The sequence below is a fragment of the Pleuronectes platessa genome, chromosome 20 (genome assembly GCF_947347685.1).
Source record: "Pleuronectes platessa chromosome 20, fPlePla1.1, whole genome shotgun sequence".
Lineage (NCBI taxonomy): Eukaryota > Metazoa > Chordata > Actinopteri > Pleuronectiformes > Pleuronectidae > Pleuronectes > Pleuronectes platessa.
Window position 1 is genome coordinate 11,501,624 of NC_070645.1, and position 21,681 is coordinate 11,523,304.

Here is a 21,681-nt window from a genome sequence, read left to right on the forward strand (position 1 = left end):
ATTGTACTAAGCAGCTCTACTCAGGGTGTAACTTCATTACGGAGCAGAGAAGGGCACACGGAAAAAAAAAAGAAAAAAAAAAGTCTAATTCCTCTAACAACTTTTGGATGACCCTCAAAGCAAAATGGCCTCCGAGTCCTCCATGTTGAGAGGCAATTCATTTATGCGTGCTCTTCTGATGCAAACTCGAGAAAAAGAAGAAAAAAACACAACTCAATTTTCTTCAACACTTCTAATTGTACACAGAGAGGGAGACGGTTCATCTCAGCCGTGTGGGCACAGAGGGCTTTTTGTCTACGAGAGACACTGCAGAAAGATCATGGTTACAAGTTTCTGCTGTTCAGTCGCTGAGAGTTAAAGACTACACACACACACACAAACTTCACAATGCCATTTTATACCTATTTTAAAGGATTAGACGCCTGAGCCCATGCAGGTTTTAGGAGAAATAACAGGCTCTACAATAGTAAACAGGCACCGCTGCACACACACACACACACACACACACACACACACACACGTCAACACGCACACATCAACACGCACACAACGCAGTCCCGAGGAAGTGTTGTTTGTGTACCCCTGTCTTTGTTCAAAAACACCTATACCCTTGCGGTGTGTCTATGCAACACCATATCCTTAATTAGGCCATAAAAATCAGCATCAGAATTGTTTAATGAAAGCCATTCACATGTACATAAAGTCCAGAGCATTAGAACTCTTATTCCCAAATGGGCCTATAATTATCTGGCCCGGCGCCAGGTCCCAGGCTTTAAGAGAAAGATACCGGTCAGCACTTAAATTAATCTTTTTCATACCGGTCTCTAATGAACAGAAAGTGCTCGAGTCAGGAGTTGCAGCCCCAGAAAACTAACAGCACACGCATACATGCACGCACACACACACACACAAACACAGGCTCCTTAAACCCGACGCCGCCTTGCAAATGTTGCCTACTATGGAGCCTTTTTCCATCGGTGAAAACATTCCCATCATCTATCACTACATAGGGGCCAAAACAGCTTTAATATAGCCTTTCTTCCGAATAACGCAACCTAGCGCGCAATGATAGCGCGTTGTTGTGCGTTCTGAAACACAAAAAAACACTTTCTTTCCGAGTGCCGACCACAGAACAGGACTGCAACCTGTATTTACGACATTGACTTTCAGAGTTTCTCCGTCTCCACCTGCCAAACGCGCACGGTTCCGCAAAGGACACGGCTTTGAACCCTTTTACCACGTACCTTGTGAAAGAATACTGGTTTTATACAGCGTGGGCAAAAGGAGGGCATCCAAAAAGAAAAAAGTGGATTAACATTTCGGACGTCGCCAGCGTCCACTTTAGCTGCGCACTCGCTTCCTCATGGAAACTCACCCGTGTGGCATCAAAGCTCAGGTTTAAGAAAACGAGGCCGAGCAACAAACGTGGTGTGTTTTTTAAAGAGTGGAACATTTGGATATAGGTGCGGCGGGTGAGTATTGCTTTTGACAGTTTTAAAACCTGGTTTTCGCCCACTGGTTCGAGAGAGAAGAACAAAAAATAAAAGAGGGTGGGAGCTGGGTTTGTGTCTCGGACCTGAGCAGCATAGAGTTGGAGATGGAATAAGTGGAGCAAAAAGAAGAGGGGATGACACAAAAAGAGAGCAGGAGAAGGAGAGGAAAGTGTGTGTGGGTGTCGGTGTGTGTGTGTGTGTGTGTGAGGGGGTGTCTGGGTAATGATTTATCTAAGCATGCTTTTCTTCTGCTTCTGCTGCACCCCAATTCTAACCGAAACTTTGATCCATCTGTAATTAAAACCAAACGCACACCGGCAACAGTCTCCATTTCAGGACTGAGAGTGTGTCTCCTGCTTGTGTGTGTGTGTGTGTGCGTGTGTGTGCATGTGCTTTTGGAATCACATGTGCTTCTGAGCGCCGGGCCCCCATCTGCTCTGGGAGTACATGTACAGTATAAACAGGACACTTTGGGGAGCAGGGATTCATGCAGAAACACACACACACAGATGGATGCATGGACTAATGCTATGCCGGAATGCTAATCAAAATGTGTTACCCTCCCACCGCTCTCCACCCCCACCACCCGCTCCTCCAGGTCAAGCAAAGCAAAAACAAGTTAAGCACTCATTTTCTCCCGGCAGCATTAACATAGGGATGACTAAATAATGGACCCTGACTCTCTCTCTCTCTCCCCGTCTTCTGGTTTAAATTACAGCGCGGCCCCCTCCCCTAACGCCCTGCAACCCCCTCCACCAACCGTGCACCCCCCACTCAAAGAAAAACGATTAATCTTTTTTCCTTTTTTTTTTGTCTCTCTGAATGTTTTACAGTTCTGTTACACTTATTAGCTGCTGGCAGGACGGAGACTCTTAAATGAAAGCCAAATTGCTTTGGTCATGAGAAAGGAAATGAAAGCTCACTCCAGGGAGAGACTGTGTAGCCGTAGCATACGTGTGTGTGAGTGCATGTGTGTGTGTGTGGTGTGTGTGTGTGTGAGGGAGAGAGAGAGTAACATGTGTGTACAGGCCTTTTGACTATGAGATCCTCCCAAGGTGAAATTTCATAAGCTGACTGCCTGCCTGGGATGTTCCTGTGCACAGGACAGTGTGTGTGTGTGTTAGAGTTACTGTGTGTGTGTGTGTGTTGCAGATATAAACGCGGCAGCCTAATAGGAACAGTATGCTCATTTTGGAGAGATTAGGAGGAACGGACGGCCCTGTAATCGAAAGACGTGATCTGGATGTGAAGGCAAAGGAGGGAGGAAGGGAGGGAGGGAGGGAGGGAGAGATAGGGTGGGAGGGAGTGAGGTTTGACAGAGTGACGAGGGAGTGGTGCAAGAAAAACAGGGGGAAGCGATGGGAGGAGTGAAGGGAAAAGACGGATCTGACCTCAAATCCAGAAAAAAGTGACCGCTATATAACTGACAACAACGTTTAGCTGAGATCAGACATTTTTTTTAAACAGAAACACAAGCAAAATAAAGTCAGATGAAAAAAAAAAAATAAAAAAAGAGAAAAGGACATGTGGAGCATTAACACAGGCACCCCCAAGAATAGCTCAAGTCACAGCAGCTCGAGCAAACAGACAGATCCGATTAAAGAAACACCGACCTTGGCTGGAGAGGCACTCCTTGACATGGAACACCTCGTGCAGGCTTAGTCCATCGTCGTCCCCGCCCAGGCCTTGCTGGTGCAGCTGGAGTTTCCTCAGTCCTTCGTTCTGCTGGTGGCGAGCCGAGCGGCTGTGCTGCACCAGGTTGAGGCGGGCCTTGGTGGAGTAGTCGCACAGCGCGCAGTAGTAGAGGCACAGCTCGGGGCTGTAGGCGCCGTCCAGCTTCTGCAAGTGCTGTGGAGCAGAGGAGGGAGCAGATGTTATACGGTGGTCACTCGTAGAGATGGTAAAGCCGTTAAATATCTGAACCTCAACTTCGATATAACAAGTGAGGCTTGTCTGAGAATCCTGTCGGTAGTCTTTTGTGTTTCGTGGCTGTAAAGTCCTTACTTCAACTCCACCTTGGTTCCCAAAATACAATGCCCTCCCCCCCCCCCAAAAAAAAAATGTAAAATTCTCCACCTTCAAACAAGCCAGCAACACTCGGCCCATATGTTCTATAAGATGTGTTTCCAAGAAAGGAAGGACAGGTTCCTGAAACCCTAACAGCCGGACGTAAAGCAAAGATCCTCTGGAGCAACTTGTGGATTTCAAACAGAAGGAACACGACTAATGCAGCAACAGATGCAGCTTTAAGTAGCGGCGTTTAGTTTCGGCCCTACACGCCGCACACCGCAAATTAACTGGATACGTTTAAGGTGACGTGAGGATTAAAAACACACAAAAAGTCAGACGAGGGGTTGAGCTCGGTCCACTTTTTTTTTCTTCTTTTTTGTCTTTAACGTGCACATTGTCCGGCCTCCCACCCCCCCCCAGCCCCATCCCCCCCACCTCTTGTTGGCAGCTGCGGGGATTTTTCATTCAATGGTGTGCTGTCAGTTGCAAGCCCTTAATTTCCAGTTGCCTCTTTAATGGCATTGCAGCCATGCAAAGCTACCCCCTACCTCTCGCCCTGCCCCGTGCGTGTGCGCGCACACACACGCGCACCCACACCGCCACCGCCTCGCCTCCCCCCCCCCCCCCCCCCCCCCCTCCTCCCCTCATCCCACCTTGCCCTACTCCCATACACCCAGTCAAGCCAAGCATATCAAGTGTGCCTCTGTTGTTGCTGCCGGGCTAATGAACAATGCACAAAAACAAAAGACCAGGCCAAGCTTTTATTATCTGATCCTCTGTGAAGGGAGAGGAGGGAGGGAGGGAGGGGGGGGGAGAGAGGGAGAGAGAGAAAGACACAGGGAGGAAAAAGCGAGCGAGGCAAAAAGGACAGAGACACAGAGGTGGCTCACCGAGGTTAGTTTATGCTTTGTTAAGATTTATTCATACGGCCATGTGAGAAACAGGTGCAGGGTTCCGAGCATGAATTAATATACAAAATGGTGTGCGTGCAAGTGTGTGAGAGTGTCTGTGTGTGTCTGTGCGTGCTAACCCTACATCGTCTCTCATGGCTCCTATAGGAAGATGTTTCCTTCCTGAAGTACATCAAATTGAGCAAAGGGATATTTTCTCCTGAGCATTGTTGCATCATGTTATATGGAGCAGGAAGAGAGGGATCGGAAAAGTGTGTGTGCTGGGGGGGGTGCACAGTTAGCTGCAGGTGTGTGAGTTCTTATCCCCCCCTCTCCCTCTTCCTCCTTTGACAAACAGGGATTAGCAACATAGCTACAGCCGCTAACACATCTTTTCTCCCCCGTCTCTCCCTCTCTCCTTCTTTTGTCGGAAACCTTACGAGCTTTTTCTCACGAGACGGTGGGACGTCCCCTCACAGTCAGAGGCCCTTTCAGAAGTCTTAAGTTTTAATTAAGTCAGAGTTGTCAGAAGAAAGCTTGCCTAGGCCGGGGCTCAGGGCCATTAATTACAGCTATCTTTGTTTCTCTGTGAAAGGAGGCCTCCCTCGCTCCTTCTCCCTCTCTCTCTTTGCTGCTTTTCTTTCTTCCTCTCCTTCCTTACTGTGGAAACCACACACGTGTCCTCGTGGAAGCAAACATGCGCTCCGTGCACGGCAAACATGTAAACACAATACGGCTTGAGGTTGCGACTTTTCATTCAAACGTAAACTTTTGTGAATTGAGATTTTCCTTGATACTTTTCATACAATAGGGTTTTGAAATGTTTCCAATAATCTTTCACAATGGCCTTCAATAAAGATGCCATATGCTGAATACACCAAACACAAAATCCCCTATACCAAACTTATAAACATCCCCAGAGTCATTTGTTCGGCTTTCAATCATATAATGTCTATTTTTCTCTGCTGTATGGGATTAGTTTTTTTTCCACTTGAATCATATGTGTCTGGACTCCCTACGACTTCTGAGAGTCCTTAGAAATGAATGAAAACCTAGTATTCAAACAAGGCCTTTCTCCACTTCAGCTACAACCTTCAGAAAAGCTCACTGGAAATGTGGCAAAAACATGTTTTCGTAACCAAACGCCATCACACACAGTTTCCAGTGAATCCTAATGGACATTAAAGGTAATTATGTTGGATCAAAATCTTTAAAAAATCATCTTAATCACTGGTGGACTAAAACACACATCCTTTAATGTCTCAACTTAGGGGCTTCTATTTGTTTTTATGATATGAGGCTTCAGCTAAGAGCAGCCTGAATGATATACTTGGGGTTGAAACGGGCTGCCAGATAGGTTTAGACCTAATATTAATTCTCCCCCCATCAGCACATTCCAGAGGGTTTGTTTAAGACCTAAACTAGAGGCTGTCTGTCGCTCTCTGGCACTCCGCAGGCCTGAAATGCAGGCGGTCTGGTGATCACAGGCCAGAACATCCATGATTTATGAACTTTTAAAGGAGCACTTTGACTCCTGCCAGGCGTGGGCTGTGTAATGCATATTCAAACACACAAACACACTGTTCCTGCTCCTGGGTTTGCGCCTGTGTGTGTCTGCTCGAAATGTGCATGTAATTTATGCCTCTGCTGATTTGTGTGCGTGTATATATACGCCGCACATACGTTCGTGTCATACGAGTGTCTGCCTGCTTGCAGAATGAGGGTTGGGGGGGGCACATCCCTGTCAATATGGCATCTCTCCAGAGTGCCTGGTGGTTAATTGTTAGGGATTAGTGTTTGGCAAACAACCAAATAAGCTAACGCTCCCTGTGGGCCAATCAAAATCAACTAAAGAGCGCTCCCTGGGTAGACCTAAACATGGCACAGACGTCCCTGGATGGTGTGGGAGGTGCATACACACCCACCCCAACACATGGCATGCAAATTACGACAGTGAGGACTTCCTGTTTACCTGTCAAACACACACACACACACACACTGGGACTTGTACCGAGGAGAGGGGAGGAGAGTCAATTTGACAGGTAAGGGGGGGGGGGGGGGGGGGGGGGGGGGGGGGGGGGGGGGGGCTCCCTTGTGTAGCAGTTTCCTGCTGCTGCTGCTGTTGTTGTGTTTGTGGGCATGTGTGTGTGTGTGTGTGTGTGTGTGTGTGTGTGTGTGTGTGTGTGTGTGTGTGTGTGTGTGTGTGTTTGGGGGTTAGGATGACAGAGGACTGCATTCATTATGCAGAATGAGATGTTTACAAAACACCTTTCTCACACACCCATAAACACAAACGCGCACATCCTCCCCTCCGCTCGCTCCCCGGGTTAGTGGGGAATAAAGCAGCACTGCTGTCTCACATTCATTTGTTCTATCTGTGGTGACAAAGCTGCCTCATTAACTGAATTCTTAATAAGGCAAGGCGAAAGACATCTTCTCACAACTTCTTTATCTTTCGCCGCATGTACATGAACGTGAAAGCAAGTCTGGAGTGTGTGTGTGTGTGTGTGTGTATGCTGGGGTGGGTGTGGGTATAATTTCAATGTTTTATTCTTCTAACTGCATACGTGTGTGTTTTTGCATCGGTAATTTTGACTCCCAGTTTTTTTTCATCTTACCTCACAAGTGTGCTTTTGTGTCTGTCTATAATTTCAATCATTCTTGCGACTGAGACTGTGCCTGTGGTAAAAGGACACAAATATTTCGAGAGCAGCAGCACAGCAGCGGGGTCGTGTTTTCCTCCATAAACCAAATGACAAATTAGGGTATTCAGTGCAAACATGACTCTTTCCTGTCATTAAGCGAAAAAACCAGGCAGCTAATGAACATGTACTGAAAATAAGAACCCCTCCGCCACTGCAGCTATGCCTTTAACAACCAGTATGTGTGTGTCGGGGCGTGTGTGTACGCGTTTTATACACTTAAAGAATCAGTATGTTCCTGTTTGTGTCCACTGAGAGTATGTGCATACATACAAATGTGCACCCCACACACCGCAGAATGGAGAAAAAAAACTCTTTATCTGCTTTCATCAGTGTTTTTGTTAGAGGAAGCATTGTTGTCGGGAATACCTTCTTCTTTTTTGTTTTGGAGCGTCACCAGCTTCCGGTGCTGTCCCCCGGGCCCCTGGGTGCCATCGGAGACAAACCAGCCCCACTTGGCCCGGTGAGCAACAAAAGCGTGTTTTGTTCCTTGAAAGTATTTTAAACACATACCATCGCTGGAAGGCTGCCAAGTGCAGAATTCCATCGGTGCTACCACCTCCCTAACACATGTTACTGCTAACCGCCGCTCAGCCTCAAGACATAGATGTAACGCAAGATCACTGCCAATGGATTGCGCTGGCAGAGTGCACCGTCGAAAGGGAGAGATGCTGAGGGGCCCAGGTATAGGATGTGCTGCCACAGATCAAGAGAGCGATGGATACATAGTTGTGCACGGAGCGGAGTCGGTGCTGCACATGCACAGAAACAAGTATGCAAATAGACATAGAAAAACTGCTGAGTGCACACGGCACAAACAGACACACAGTGGAAGACGGGGTTTTATTTTATTACCGCGGCAGACATTTTGACATGTCACCGTAGGAAAAGCACAGGTGTAAATTATAAAAATGAATGATGGCTGAGTTCCATTTAGCTGCTTCAGTTCCAGGGCCCTGGTATTTTGCATGCTGGCTCGCTGTCACACTGTCTTATTGTCTAACTGGGACACTTGAACCGCAAGTAACACCTGTGCTTTTCCTACCATGACAAGTCAAAATGTCTGCTGGGGGAAAAATAACCCTACCCTTCTCAAGGCCACGATGTGTGTGATCTAAAGATGCTGGACACAAAAAAACACCCCAGAAAAAATAAATCCCCCCGAAATCCATCGTCCGGGATCGTCTTTCCTCTCTTTACAAGGCTCTCGGTTTCATAATAGCAAAGACAAATATTTCCTCGAGATAAATTACCTCTCCCGTTTCTCTCGGCCCTGCCTGCTGGCAGTCACATGTGATCACCGCTCTGGGCCTGTCCATGAGGTGCAGGGCCTGTGGGCGAACCTAGCTCAGGTCACCCAATAATAATAAGCATCCATCGCATAATGGCCGCCAAGCCAAATAAATGAATTATCACAATGAGTCTTTTATACTAGCGTTCTGCCGCCTCTCTCTCCTTTCTCTCTTTCTCCCGTCAACTTGTTCTTTCCCTCTTTTTTTCTCCCCGTTTCTTCTCTATTCCTCTTTTTTTATTTGTCAGCAGTCGAAGGTAATAGTGATGGGGCTTTGTGAGAGCTTGGAAAATCATCTTATAAAGTCCAGTTACAGTAATAGTCCTGCCTTCCATTTCACTGACTCCTACACACAGACACACAAACGTGCAGACACACCCACACCCACATTTGTACCACTGACGTAAGTTTGTCTGACGTATGGGGCAAAGGTCAACCTGAAGTTCACAGCTTCCTGACCTGTGGCCCCCCTCTTGGAAAAAATCTGTTTGGTCTCTCGCTCTTACTCTCTATCTTGCCCAGGCACACACTCCCCTCACAAAACACACACAGACACAGACACACACACACACACACAAACACACACACACACACACACACACACACACAGTGATGGGTTATGCATACAAGTGCATAAGAAACAAGGAAGAAAACAACCCTGCTGATTTACAACATGATGTATTTCTCCTGGTTTTAGCCAATGAACACGGGAGGACTACCTTTCTTGCGTTTCTTGGAACGGTCATCAAATGTATTATTTACTGACCCAGCAGCAGGGAATAACCGCTTCAAGGAGACAGAGACACCAGAACAGATCTTACTGACTTATCAGTGCATGTGTGCATGTGGTGTTAGCTGTCTTGAAAGCCAGTTCACCTCCACCCCCCATGGAAATGGATCAGTATTTACATTAGCATTAGATTTAGACAGCATGGCTCAGCCACTTACTCCCTATTAGCCATCCTGACCCTAGCCCATTAGGGGCTAAAAGCCCCCGCTTGTCTCCATCGCCGCCAGGTGAGACTGACCAGACCTCCCTATTTCCTTAGACCATCTTGCTGCTGAGGTTATCTTTTCCATTGACTCACCATGAGACAAATCATAAAATGCTTTGCTCAAGATCACCGAAATGCGAATATACTTGTGGGATTCATCTTTTTTTTCCCCAGAGCTTTGCAAAGGGGACGATAATATTGTAATGCTAGCATGCTTTTGGGTAGCCTTCGTCATTTTCCATTTTTTTCCCAATGTGCAAAGATGCTTTTGTGGAAATCAAGGCAAGGCCTAATCGACAGGAGATAAGAGAAAAAACAGAAATATAAAAGTGGTCTGGAGCTTGTTGGCTGGTGCCCATCAAAGAGGTTTGGCACTGCAGCGATGTTGTTATACTGAACTAAAACTGAAAGGGAAAATAATTTTGGTGCCTGGAAGGAGAAGCAAATTTTTGCCAAGTTGGTTTTTCTTCCTTCCTCTGTTCGTAATGAGGAAAATGTCTATTAGCGAGAGTTAGACAAAAGGAACGACAGAAACTTAGAGCGAGAGGAACTAACTGATAGCTGGAGAGGCGAAGAAGAGACTCTGACAAGAGAGAACAAAAGAACAAGAGACGGAAAGAGAGGGAGAGAATGATAGGGAAGAAGCTAGACAAGCATAGTCGGGTTCAAATCACTAATTACACATTCCTGAGCCTGTGAAGGGGAGTATTGTTTTCCAGTTAGCCCCTACCCTGTCGCATGGTTTCACTTAGAGCAAAACAAAAGGTACAGGGAACAAAACACAAGCCTAATACCGGGCCCTGCTAATGACAGTGAAATGGGAGAAATTATCCCTGGGGTGGATCCTCGTGAGAAAATGGCTGGTGATTACTGGACAAAGGGAGTTCATTTTGAAACTGTCACAAAATGGCAGACCGCTTCTTTCTCTCAAGAGCTGTATCCCGCTGCCGTTTGTCTTCAGTGGCGCATACGTTTATCTAGACCTCACTTTAATCACGATATAAGACTGTCCAGCGTTACAGAACCCACACTCGATGGAACAAAAGGTGAGGTGGAGGCCTTATGCTCAGGAAGCGATCGAACAATGTGGCTTGTTGTGTGCATAAGTGTTTGTGTGTACGTTGGAGTGGTACCTCTGCCAGGCAGTGCATAATGCAAGCGCCTCTTTAGCTGTGCCGTTTTGCATATTGCCACAGGAAATCAAATGCCTCTCAGTTGACCTACAAGATGGCACACTTAATCCCCCCCCTATTTTCTTGATAGAGGGGCGCAAGTTCTTTTGGTTTGTGCGTCTTTCTTTCTGTCCGCTCTCACCTCTCCATATCACAACTCAAACAGTTGGTAGTGTATCACAGAGCACACACAGACACACACACAGATAACAGTTTTTGGACACGTCACATTAAGTCTTGGTCGCCGGTGTCAAACGAAAAATCAACCCGGGACTGTTGTAGTTCCGGCAACACGCAGGACCCCAACATTTTCTGCATGAGACATGGGTAGGTGGGGTAGGGGTGGGGGGGGGGGGGTTTAGCTGATAGCGGTGGCAGCTCCGGTGCAGATTTGCCTCGGCTGGTAGTGTTTGCGCAGGCCGTCTAAAGGAAGAACATTGTTTTCCTCTGAAAAAGCCTCAGCCGCGGTCCGCATACCAGCGTCCACTCAACATACCAATGAGCTCTTTGAAGATTACTCAAATGTTTGCCTTTGTTCCCCCCCCCACCCCCTCCCTCTCGCTCCCTCCCATCTACCCCTAGTCCGAAGCTACACTCCTGGCAGAAAAAGGAAAAAGAGGAAAAAGCACGGAGTTAAAGAAAAGAGGGTAAATCAGACTTATATCTTTAGGAAACAGTGGGACGGCAATACATCCCTCCCCCCCCCCCCCCCCCCCCCCCCCTCCCAGGCTGCACTAACATTCAAAATGGCCTCCTCTGTAGGGGATGGGCAACCGCTGAAAGGAATAATCCTGTATTTGGCCACCAGCAATGTAAATCTAAACATAAACAAAAGAGGGAGGCGGTGTTAATGCTTAGCGTCAACGGCTTTTATACCGAGGTCGTTCAACCCGAGTCTTCCGCCTATCTGCCGATGGCACCGGAGCACACTTTGAAAAGATAAAACATCCCCGTCCTCGTCTCCCGCAGCAAGTTCTAAGTCCACGATTAACGTTGAATCGCGCCGTTTCCCAACGGGTTAATTTAACTAAATGTGCCGAAAACTCCGGGATCCCCCCCCTCCCCCAATCCCCTCCCCAGCCAACCCACATTAATCCCGAACAAGTAAGTGGGCTTTCTATCAGGTCTATTTCAAAGCATTAAGGATTACCTCACAGAAACTAAGCTGCTTGAACTCGCAGGAGGTCAGCAGTATTGTGCCGCTGCGAGGTTGGAAGGCCAGTGGTAGAGACGGATAGACAGCGGGACAGGTCAGCTCCTCCGTCTCCCAGCCCTCCAACAACATCCCTCCATCCCTCTCCCTCCGTCCTTCCCTCCTCTCTCTGTCTCTCTCTCTCTCTCTCGTTCACCGTATAATCGAATATCTCCCACTACTTATCTATTCACTGAGCACCTAATGGTTAAAATCAATTACAGCTGGAATGCTGAAATGCCGAATACTGAGCCACATGCTGATAATGACGGAGAGAGTGTGAGGAAGAGAGAGAGATAGAGAGAGAGAGAAAGAGAGAGACTTGGGACTGTTCCAAGGAAGGCACAATTACCTCCAATCGATTGATTATTGATTTGGAAAGGCGTTGAGGAGTATTTCAGCTCAACTTTGTCCATATCAATATCCTGATAGATTCATGAGAGGGGGGGGCAAAGCGTGATCATGCTATCTAAATACCATCCTAGCGCTGACGTAACATTTCAGACTATTTCATGAAAAAAGAGAACCTACTTATAACTTTGTCCCTAACTGACACAAGCGCGGGCTATGAAAGATTTTTGACAGCCTTTGTACGAGTTAATGTCAGGTGATTTCAAAAGTAAAGCTAATGAACTTACATGATGAGATTTATCTGATTCTGCCGCCATGTGATCCGTCTGAGGTGGCTCTGATCAAATCAAGGCATCAAAAGTGGAGGCGACGCGCCCACAGAGATCATATCTGAGATCACGCGCCTTCTTGATTATTACTTTGTTTTTGGTGGGTTTGAAAACTCTTTGTATCTTCGTCTCGACGAGATGATCAAGGAGCGAGAGGAAATAAGGGGCCGGGGAGGAGGAGGAGTGTGAGGGGGGGTGGGGGAGTAAGGATGGGAGGAGGAGGAGAGAAGCATGTATTTGGGAAGGTATAGAAATATAACAAGTGTGAGTGGAGGGTTCACGTGAGCCGAGGGGGGGGGGGGGGAAAGACCAAAAAAAAGACAAACTCCTGCTTGTTCCTTTGTTCCCACTTCCCAGGGATGTTCCCCTTCCTTGTGGGGGTCTGGAAGACACTGACCCCCTCCTCCACTCCCCTCCTTTCTGCTATCGTTCCCATACCTGTCAGCCCCGATCTGCTTCACAGTCCCTTGCACATGGACAAATGGCTTGGCCCAGGCTCGGCCCAAATAACCCACACTCCAGAAAAGGGGTGGGAGGTGATTATGAAGAGGATCACATCTGGCTATTAATATGAGAAAACCAGCACTGTCCGTGTGTCTATGTCTTAAACACAGTAAAAAAGAAGAAAAAAATACACCTTGGGGGGAGAAAAAGGGAGCGACAGTCTGTTTCAGTCCCTTAACTAATCCACCGGACAGTCGAGAGGTATATGGAGAGGGGGAGAGGGGGGAGGCTGGCTAGGGTAATTAAACATCACATATGAGTGTCAGTCAGGAGTTGGACCAAAGCTGGACACTCACACACACACACATACGCTAATGCTATGCCGACCATCTGGTTAAGGCGTTGGAGGAAGAATGGGCGAAACTCTTATTAATATCTATGAGGAGGATTATTAGGAAGAAAGGGGAGGGTGGGGAAGTCTGTCCATTCTCTGTCACACACACACAAAGCAACAGCAAGACACAAACACACACACACACACACACACACAGAAACACACAGTTGCTTTTATGCTTTCATTAGTCGCTACCCTCCGCCCCCCGTTTCCCCAGACCTCTGAAAGATTTCCATTGTAATCTGCACGCAGGTGAAAGAGGAGACGATTTGAATAATCTACTAACTGCCGTCTTTTTGCCTCCTAGAGAGAAAGAGAGAGAGAGAAAGAGTGGAAAGAGCGAGAGAGAGAGAGAGAGAGAGAGAGAGAGAGAATGTGAGCAACTTGTAGAAGTGAAAAATGAAAAGAGAGACCGACTGACAACCCTCCCTGGGAAAAACATCGAAGTGAACTCTTGGCGGCATCATTCGTCTCCATGACAGGAACATGAAAATCTGTATCTCGCAGTCAGGTAGCATCTTGTGCGAAGTGTTTCCGAACATCCCTCTCCGAAGACTACATGTCTGCGGAGTACGTAGACAAAGACGCGGGTCGCAAACGAGCGGACACGGGCTCAAGTGGAAAACGGTAACCTGATCACATGTGCAGTTACTGTCGGCGAGAGGGTGAGAACGTGCATGTGCATGTCGCTGGTGAATGTATGTAATGCTATACCCTCCGTGTGCACATATGCATTTCAATGTGATTGTCTCATAAATGGCGCCGTGCATTCGAAGCAGATCCACTCTCTTATTTTTCTATTCCGGGCGACCAGCACAATGGCTTTTTATGCAAATCTTTTGGAGTCAATCTCCTGTCCATTTTCCCATCACACAAGTCCAAATGACAGTCCAATAATTTGGGCTGCATATATATAGGGCCATTTGATTTTCAAATGAGAGTGGGCAGGGTTGACCCTTGCTAATAGCCAAGGCACAGCGGCAGACTTAATATCACAGATGCATAAGCACAGCCATCTCCATCTGCAGGAGATGGAGGAGAATAAAATGTGAGGGAGCGAGGGAGGGAGTGTGGGGAGGGGGCGGGGGGGGTAGAAGATTGGAAGAAAAAAACACGTCTCTTGGTTGATGGAGAGAAAAAAAAAGATCGAAAGAAAAATACAAAGGAGGCGATGAAAATAAGAAAAGAGAGGACTTCCTCTGATGCATCAACAAATCCAGTCTCCTCTCTTCCTCTCCTTCTTTTCTTCTTTTACTTCCATCCCTCCCTCCTCCCGTAACCCCACAACCACCACCCACCCACCCCTTGATTCTCTGCCACGGTGTTACCAGGAGGATCATGGGTAATGAGATGGCCTATCTGTGGCTCCCCAGGGGAAATGGCAGAAAGAGAGAGAGAGAGAGAGACTGAGAGAGAGGATAAGAGAAAGAGAGAGTCGGAGACTAAACAAAGACAGTGGGTATAGGACAGACTGAGTGAAAGAGTGTGAGACATCATCAGGAAGACACAGGGGGAATGAAACACTCTGTTCCTTTTCTTTATGTGTCCCACTAACAAAAAGCCTCCATCTAAATGTCATCTCTGCTCCATCGCTATCATAAAAAGTTTAGCATTTTATGAGACTAGGAGTTCAAAGAGGCGTGGGGAGGGGAAGGGATGGGAAGGAAGGGGGAAAATAATACTAATAAAAAAAAAAGGAAAAGAAAAACAGAGATATGGAAATGTCCAGTGGACCCCGGACGTCCATTTCTGCTTGAATTATGATGGAAAGCGGAACAGACAGACAGGGGTGGGGTGGATGTGGCTGGAGACAGTTTAAGATTTATTCGGACAGCCATCTGAGAAACAGGTGCGCCTGTGAGACACATTGTGTGTATACGTGTGTGTTTGTGTGTGTGTGTGTGTGGTCCTTGACCATGCCACATTGACCATGAACATTCTCAACTCCTAATGACCCAGGGGCAAGCACAGCCCAGTTCTCAACCTCAAAGCTCTGTGGACACACACGCACACACACATGCTCGCTACAAACTCAACCCCCTACTTAGCCCTGCAGCACTGACAGAATGGCACTGACAGATTTACTCCCGTCTCCATGTGTATTAAGGCCAGTGTTTGTTATTAAAAATCATAACGAAGCCATACATCATCACGTTCGATGCTAAGCTAAACACGAGCTCGGCCAGCTACGGACACGCCGTTCCTCGACGCCATTTAACGCAGACTTAACTTTCGCAGGCCGCTCGCAGACAAACGTTAAGACATATTCCATCTTGTCATTTACGACGTTTGACAGCTGTGATAATACTAAAGCGAGGCTCGATACACACGTTTCACTTGCAACTAACTGGAAAAGCACCCTGTGTGGAAGTATTCTCATTAAAACCAAACAAGGGACCAATCAGATCCCCTGCCGTTCCTCTCCAAAAACCAGCAAATCGCTGATGTCCGCTTATTCCATATAAGGTCTCAACTTCCTGCGCCACCTGTTGTGCCCTGGACACCATATGACTTGATGTGCATGTGCTGCAAATGTCATTTTCCTTGTGCTGTTTCAAAGTCTGGAAAAGAAAAAAAACTCTCTTTTAAACTCTCAATTCCCCTCAGAAGTACTGCAGTGCTGCTACAAAGCAGCCATAAAATCTCCTGAATATGCTTTTTGTTTGTATCTTCAAATGGTTTCCCATGCCATAAAGATATTCTGTGTTTCCAAAAAACCAGATGGTAAAGTCGTCAACACTTGGATCTTTTATGCGCCCTCGCCAAGCTACCTCCATCCCCATGTGCTTTTCACCTCTGCCAATACATAAAAGGAGAGGTGTTTTTCTGGTCAAATAAAGAAATGACTTTTTTTTCCTCTTGCTCTATGCTTCCCCCCCCCCCCCCCCCCCCCCCCTCTCTCTTGCTTTACTACCACATGTCCAAGGGTAAAATAGTGGGATTTCTGCCAGAGGCATTAAAAGCGTCATCTGTGGAACAGATTTGTTGAGGCCCGTGGGGTAGGTGGGTGGGTCGATGACGTACAGGGGTGTACGGGTGCACAGAGGGGGCACTGGGATGACCCTCACTTGCCTTGTCTAAACTGGTGCTTGCGGAGGACACTCCCTTCTTTTCTTGTACGGCCTAAATTAGGAGTAAGCTCAGACAAACCGCTCTCTTTCATTTCTGCACTGTTGATTGTGCTTCTCGGGTTTGCACACAAAATCGCGGCTGATATAAATAGCCTCCTTTGCATGACGTCCGATGTGCAGAGCAGCCGTGGTAACCTATTTGGCTATTGTGTCATATTAAATCAACTTAAATGACTGCCAGAAGTGTCTCAAAACTCTGAAAAGCATCACACACACACACACACACACACACACACACACACACCCCTGAGAAGGTCCTACTAATCGAGTTAGTCCTATGGTTTAGGGTTCAGCTAATGTCGGCCAAAGTAGAGGATGTATATACTTTTTTTGTTAAGAATTTAGAGATGTACCACATTTCAATGCAATTAGCAAACAATCCCTTAGGACAGACATCTCCAACTCATCCGATGCCAAGTTCAGCCTCTGCCAGACCGTCGGCCAATCCCGTGTCAATATGTACATCCTGTTTAAGTCAACTACGACTGTTTTAAATAATCCTAAAAATGCCAGCATGCTTAATCCAGGCAAGCCTTGGAACCGTAAGAATCAGTCACAGATTTCCAAATAAATCCAGTTCCTCAAATGTTAGTGTGCAACGCAGGCCCCACAAATAATTGAATAAAGTCTAGTGGAACTGTAAAGAATAAGTATCTTTTTGTAAATTAAATTTAGCTGATTCACATTCCGTCCAGAATCTTTGTTGCATCTCATCCTGTCTTGCGTCAGCGCTTTGTCAAATACAGCTGAATCTCTGTAATATAATACACATTTAATATATCAATATATAGTTTAAATTGAATATAATTTCAGCGTATCTTTTCTATTTCCTCCGTTTCTACATCTGAGGCCTATAGACACACACACACACACGCAGTCACAAACACCTACCACAGCCAAACGTTGCATACAGTAGTAAAGAAATCCTCATTAATGTAATGCACTTGATCCTGTCCTGTAGGTCAAGGCCTCGGAAATGTAACAGCATCCTATTAAGCTGAAGGAGACGTCTGACAAACTAAATCACCTTAAATATATGGGAGGAAAGGGAGATGCCAAATATCGGCTGTGTTGGGATTTCTCCGCAAGAAACGGTTTATTTCTCCGAGTGTGAAGAGTTTAATTAGTTAAGTGAGAGACACGTGTGTTGGTTCGCCGCTCCGATGGGCAACTGGTGTGGAAACCCTGCCCCAGTCACGACCAAGGAAAAAGAGTATGTTGAGCTAGCGGCCTAAAAAAACAAGGAGTGCTGTACCTCTGTGTACATGACTGATAATGTAAAGAATGTGCGGGTGTGTGGAAACATCCGTTTTAAAGAATATTGCCTGTGTGTATCTGTGCCTCACCTCAGCATGACATATCAAAAGTTATATGAATAGAGTGTGGTGGGATCCACTTTCATTGTACAACTGTTCCCACACAACAGATCTTAATACGCGTCCGCACCCTTATCCTGAAAACAAATTCTTGAATTATTCCAGAATTATTTACAGCTTGAATAACAAGCAGCTGAAGAAAATCGAAACTGCGAAACATCTGAATCTCGCTGACACTACATGACTTCTGTATAATTAATGGTGACAGAACTGCCGGCCGGTCACAGGCAGATAATTTACCCATAGCTGATGAAATCATCATCCTGGGTACGGTGACCTTTTACCCCCCCATCTCTTTCGTTCCATTTTCATGGGAAATTTTTTGTTGTTAATCCATGTGAGGCTGTGGTTAAGAGGTTGGGGGCAAATTCTTTGTAAACAAAAACATGTATCATCTTTCTGAACGAAATATGAGTGGTGCTCCCATCAGATGTATAAAAACTGGAAGAACTGCATTGTGTGGTATTAATATGATGTCAGTGTCCTGAAAAACTATTTAACCTCAGAATGTCTTGAGATTTTCTTCCTCCCATGTAGTTTTTTTTTTCAATCGAGAGGAGTAATGTTTCTGCAGGCCACTCACAAACGGTATACGTGTTTTTCTTTACCTTGTAGAGACGGACGGCTGCCTCATGCCTCTGGTTGGTGGCATGTAGCCTCAGTTTATCCACGCTGTTGCTGTAGTAGTCACAGGCGTTGCACTTGAGGTGCACCGGGTTGCCAATGGCCACACACTTTAATCTCCACTGGTTGGCTTTGCCTCCCTCCTTGATGTGGGCCACCAGCTGGTGCTTCTGCATGTGCTTGTCTGTCTTGCAGTGCAGCTGAAAGTTGGCCTTGAGCTGCGTGTTGTAGCTGCAGAGCTTGCACTGGTAGACGTCGCCCACCACGCAGCGCCACTCCTCTTCGGGCAAGGAGCGCTCGGCGCTGACGTGGGCGTTCAGGCCCTCCAGGCTGTCCGTGGAGAAGCAGTTGCACACGGCGCACTGGTAGAGGCGCAGCGAGGGGTCGTTGATGGGCGGCGACAGGGAGGACAGGGAGGGGTCCGACGAGGACATGCCCCCCAATCCGCCTGAGGACACCAGGGACAGGTCATCTGCCATCAGTTGACCACTGGCAAGACGCAGCTCAGCTGAAAGGTCGCTATTCACTGCGGAGAAAGTAAAAAATCATGTTAGACAATGGGAGGAAAAAGGGAGACAGAGAGGAGTTTAAATGGTAGAGCCTCAAGTAGAGTTACACACATGGAAGCACAGAGGGATAACATGTCACCCAGAAAAGCAGACGGCATGCGCAGCAGGACGAGTGGTACATAAAAACAAAGAGCTATGACAGAAAGACAAAGCTCTGGTGAAAATGAGAGGCTCACATGCATGTGGAGGGATAAATGACGGCGAGAAAGAGAAAAGGCTCTTTTTATTTAATGAAATTAAGTGTGGAGAGAAAAGTGAGTCTTCTATGCAGGCCTCCCTCACACAAAAGGATTTGATAAAATAAAGCCGCACAGAGGACTAGCGCTCCTTACAAAGTCTTGTCTATAAAAAACCCTAATAGGATTGAATCGGGATCAATTACAATCATCCTTTTCAACTTGCTAACTCGCTCATCAGGTAGCTTTAATTACTGCTCTCAGTGATGCTGGGACGTCGGCTTCAGGGCTCCAGGCTTTTCTCCCATTGACGCGCAGATTTGAGAAAGCTGATCAATGCATTACACACTTTTTCTCTCTTTTCTCCTCCCCACCCACCGAGCGGATCTGCTATTCATACAAATGTAATTAACTCTTTCGTTTGATCCCTTCATTGTCTCTGTGTGTAAGTTACCAGGAGCTCGTCATTTCTTTTTTTCTAGATAAAATGTCAGATTTGGAGAACAGAGGATTTAACAGCTACGTATTCATTTCTTATTTTTTTTATTTTGAACGCAGCTAGTAAGAACAATTTCTATGTTTGTATTTTGGATCCAAAACATGGATGCAAATCGTGTCCAACAAATTTGGTGCACATCTGACATAGTGTCTTTGCATATACGCATGTAAACATAATCCATGCATGCACTTTGTGCGTGTGTGTGTGTGTGAGTTTTTGAATACACTGTGTAAATATTCTGCTCACACCATCTAAACCTATGTACAGCTGCACTCACTATGGGGAGCTGTGTGTTATGAGTGTAATTCACTGCGAGTACATCTGCTGGCTGGGCTGTGACCTCCACACTAGAGGAGGGAGTGGGTGTGTAACACTGCAGGGTCATTGTTAAATCTCCCTCACTCCTACGGGAATCCGCTTCCTGCTGTGTGTGAGAGAGTGTGTGTGTATGTGTGTGTATGTGTGTGTACGTGTGCGCTCTCTCCAGGGTGAGTGAAGGTAGGGTTGGGTGTGTATGGAGGGGGGGAGGGGGGATTAAGCTGACTTAAGAAAATTACAATTGAAAGATTAAGAATAATTCTCATGTGGCGTCTCATAATCATTTTTTAATCAGTGAGAGGGGTCAAAGAAAGGAGACAATGACAGAGGGACAATATGAGAGAGGAGATAAGAGGGAAAGAGAAAGAGACAGCGAGGGTGCAGCGGGGGGGAGGCGAGGCTAAAAGGATGGGCGCCGGGAAGGAGAAGGTGAGAGGGCACGGAGAAAAATGGAGAGCGATGAAGAAAAGGCAAAAAGATAAAAAACAATACCCAGATACATGAGATGAAAGAGATAAAAGTGACTAAGTGAAAGATGAGCACAAGAAAAGAAAAGAAGAAAAAAGCTTGAGGGCAAAAAAAAATGTAAAGGACCCTATTTAGTTCTTTGTCACACCTTGGGTATGTAAAACTTGTCTGACATATGCATCCTTGTGTTTCATTCAAGCCACAGTGTCACTTACCGAGACCTGATCCAAGAGCAGCCGCGGTCGCCGGGTCTAGCTGGAATGGGTTAATCATCATCTGGGCATCTGGGCCACTGCTGCCGGCTGGGCTCTCCAGCTTCACTCCTGCCAGGCCCATGTTCTGAGCCAGGTAGTACTGGTAGAGCTCTGCCTCGGCCGGGGCCAGGCCCAGATGGAGGCTGTGCTGGATCTGCTTCATGTTCTGCTGCAGCAGCATCATGTTGTGCATGTGTTTCTCACTGGTCATATGGATCCGCAGGTTCCTCGCCACGTTGGTCTCATAATCGCACACCTATCGGAACAAGATGGGGTGAATTCAATATTAAAGATCATCTGAACTAGTTTATTATCAACATCACAGCATTATATTTAACTTAAAATTCAAATATAATGAATTATTATTAAAACTATAGTTTACTTTCATATAATACTAGAAATAACAGCAGAGATAAGCAACATCTTAATAACTAATCCACAAAATAACACTAATGTAGGCATTTTAGTAATGCATCCATAATCGTGAAATTTCTTCGGGTTTCTGCAATACTTGTGGATAATGCTAGAATGTGTAAGAAAATCCGTTTCATAATGACCAGGGGTCAGATGATGTGGCCAAGAAAAATAAAAGACCCAGTGACGCAGAGTGGTATAACTGGCTCATTGTGTAGACGGTGCAACAATCAAACTGGTATGTTGCTGCCAAATTCTCTATTTGTTTCATTACCTCGCAGCGCCAAGTGGGCTTCTGTTTGGGTTTGGATGGCGAGGGTACACCGCAGCCTCCACCAAGGCTGGCACTGGGCACAGGGTTGACATGGCTGTGGGTGTATGGAGTCTCAGTACCACCATTCTGGAGCGTTTGGACATTGTTCAGATGCTTGTCCGACTGCATGTGGATGCTAAGGTTGCCTTTGGTGGTGGTTGAGTAGTTGCATACCTAGAGGGTAAGAATTAATACATTGATGCATGATAAATGTGATCTGCATTTTGAACAAATATCATACATGACTAAGTATCACAATTCAGATTTTTGACCGGA

The 21,681-nt window shown here is 46.5% G+C and overlaps 1 protein-coding gene across 1 annotated transcript in view; it reads right to left on the minus strand.

The window, feature by feature from the left end:
* Positions 1-21,681, minus strand: part of zfhx4 (zinc finger homeobox 4) — an 82,046-nt gene that overhangs the window by 36,073 nt on the left and 24,292 nt on the right. Inside the window, exons 3-6 of the mRNA XM_053413061.1 lie at positions 21,367-21,579; positions 20,640-20,934; positions 18,379-18,920; positions 3,107-3,341 (exon numbers count right to left, since the gene is read on the minus strand). Coding sequence (XP_053269036.1) covers positions 3,107-3,341; positions 18,379-18,920; positions 20,640-20,934; positions 21,367-21,579 — 1,285 coding nt within the window. The remainder of the gene's footprint in view (positions 1-3,106; positions 3,342-18,378; positions 18,921-20,639; positions 20,935-21,366; positions 21,580-21,681) is intronic.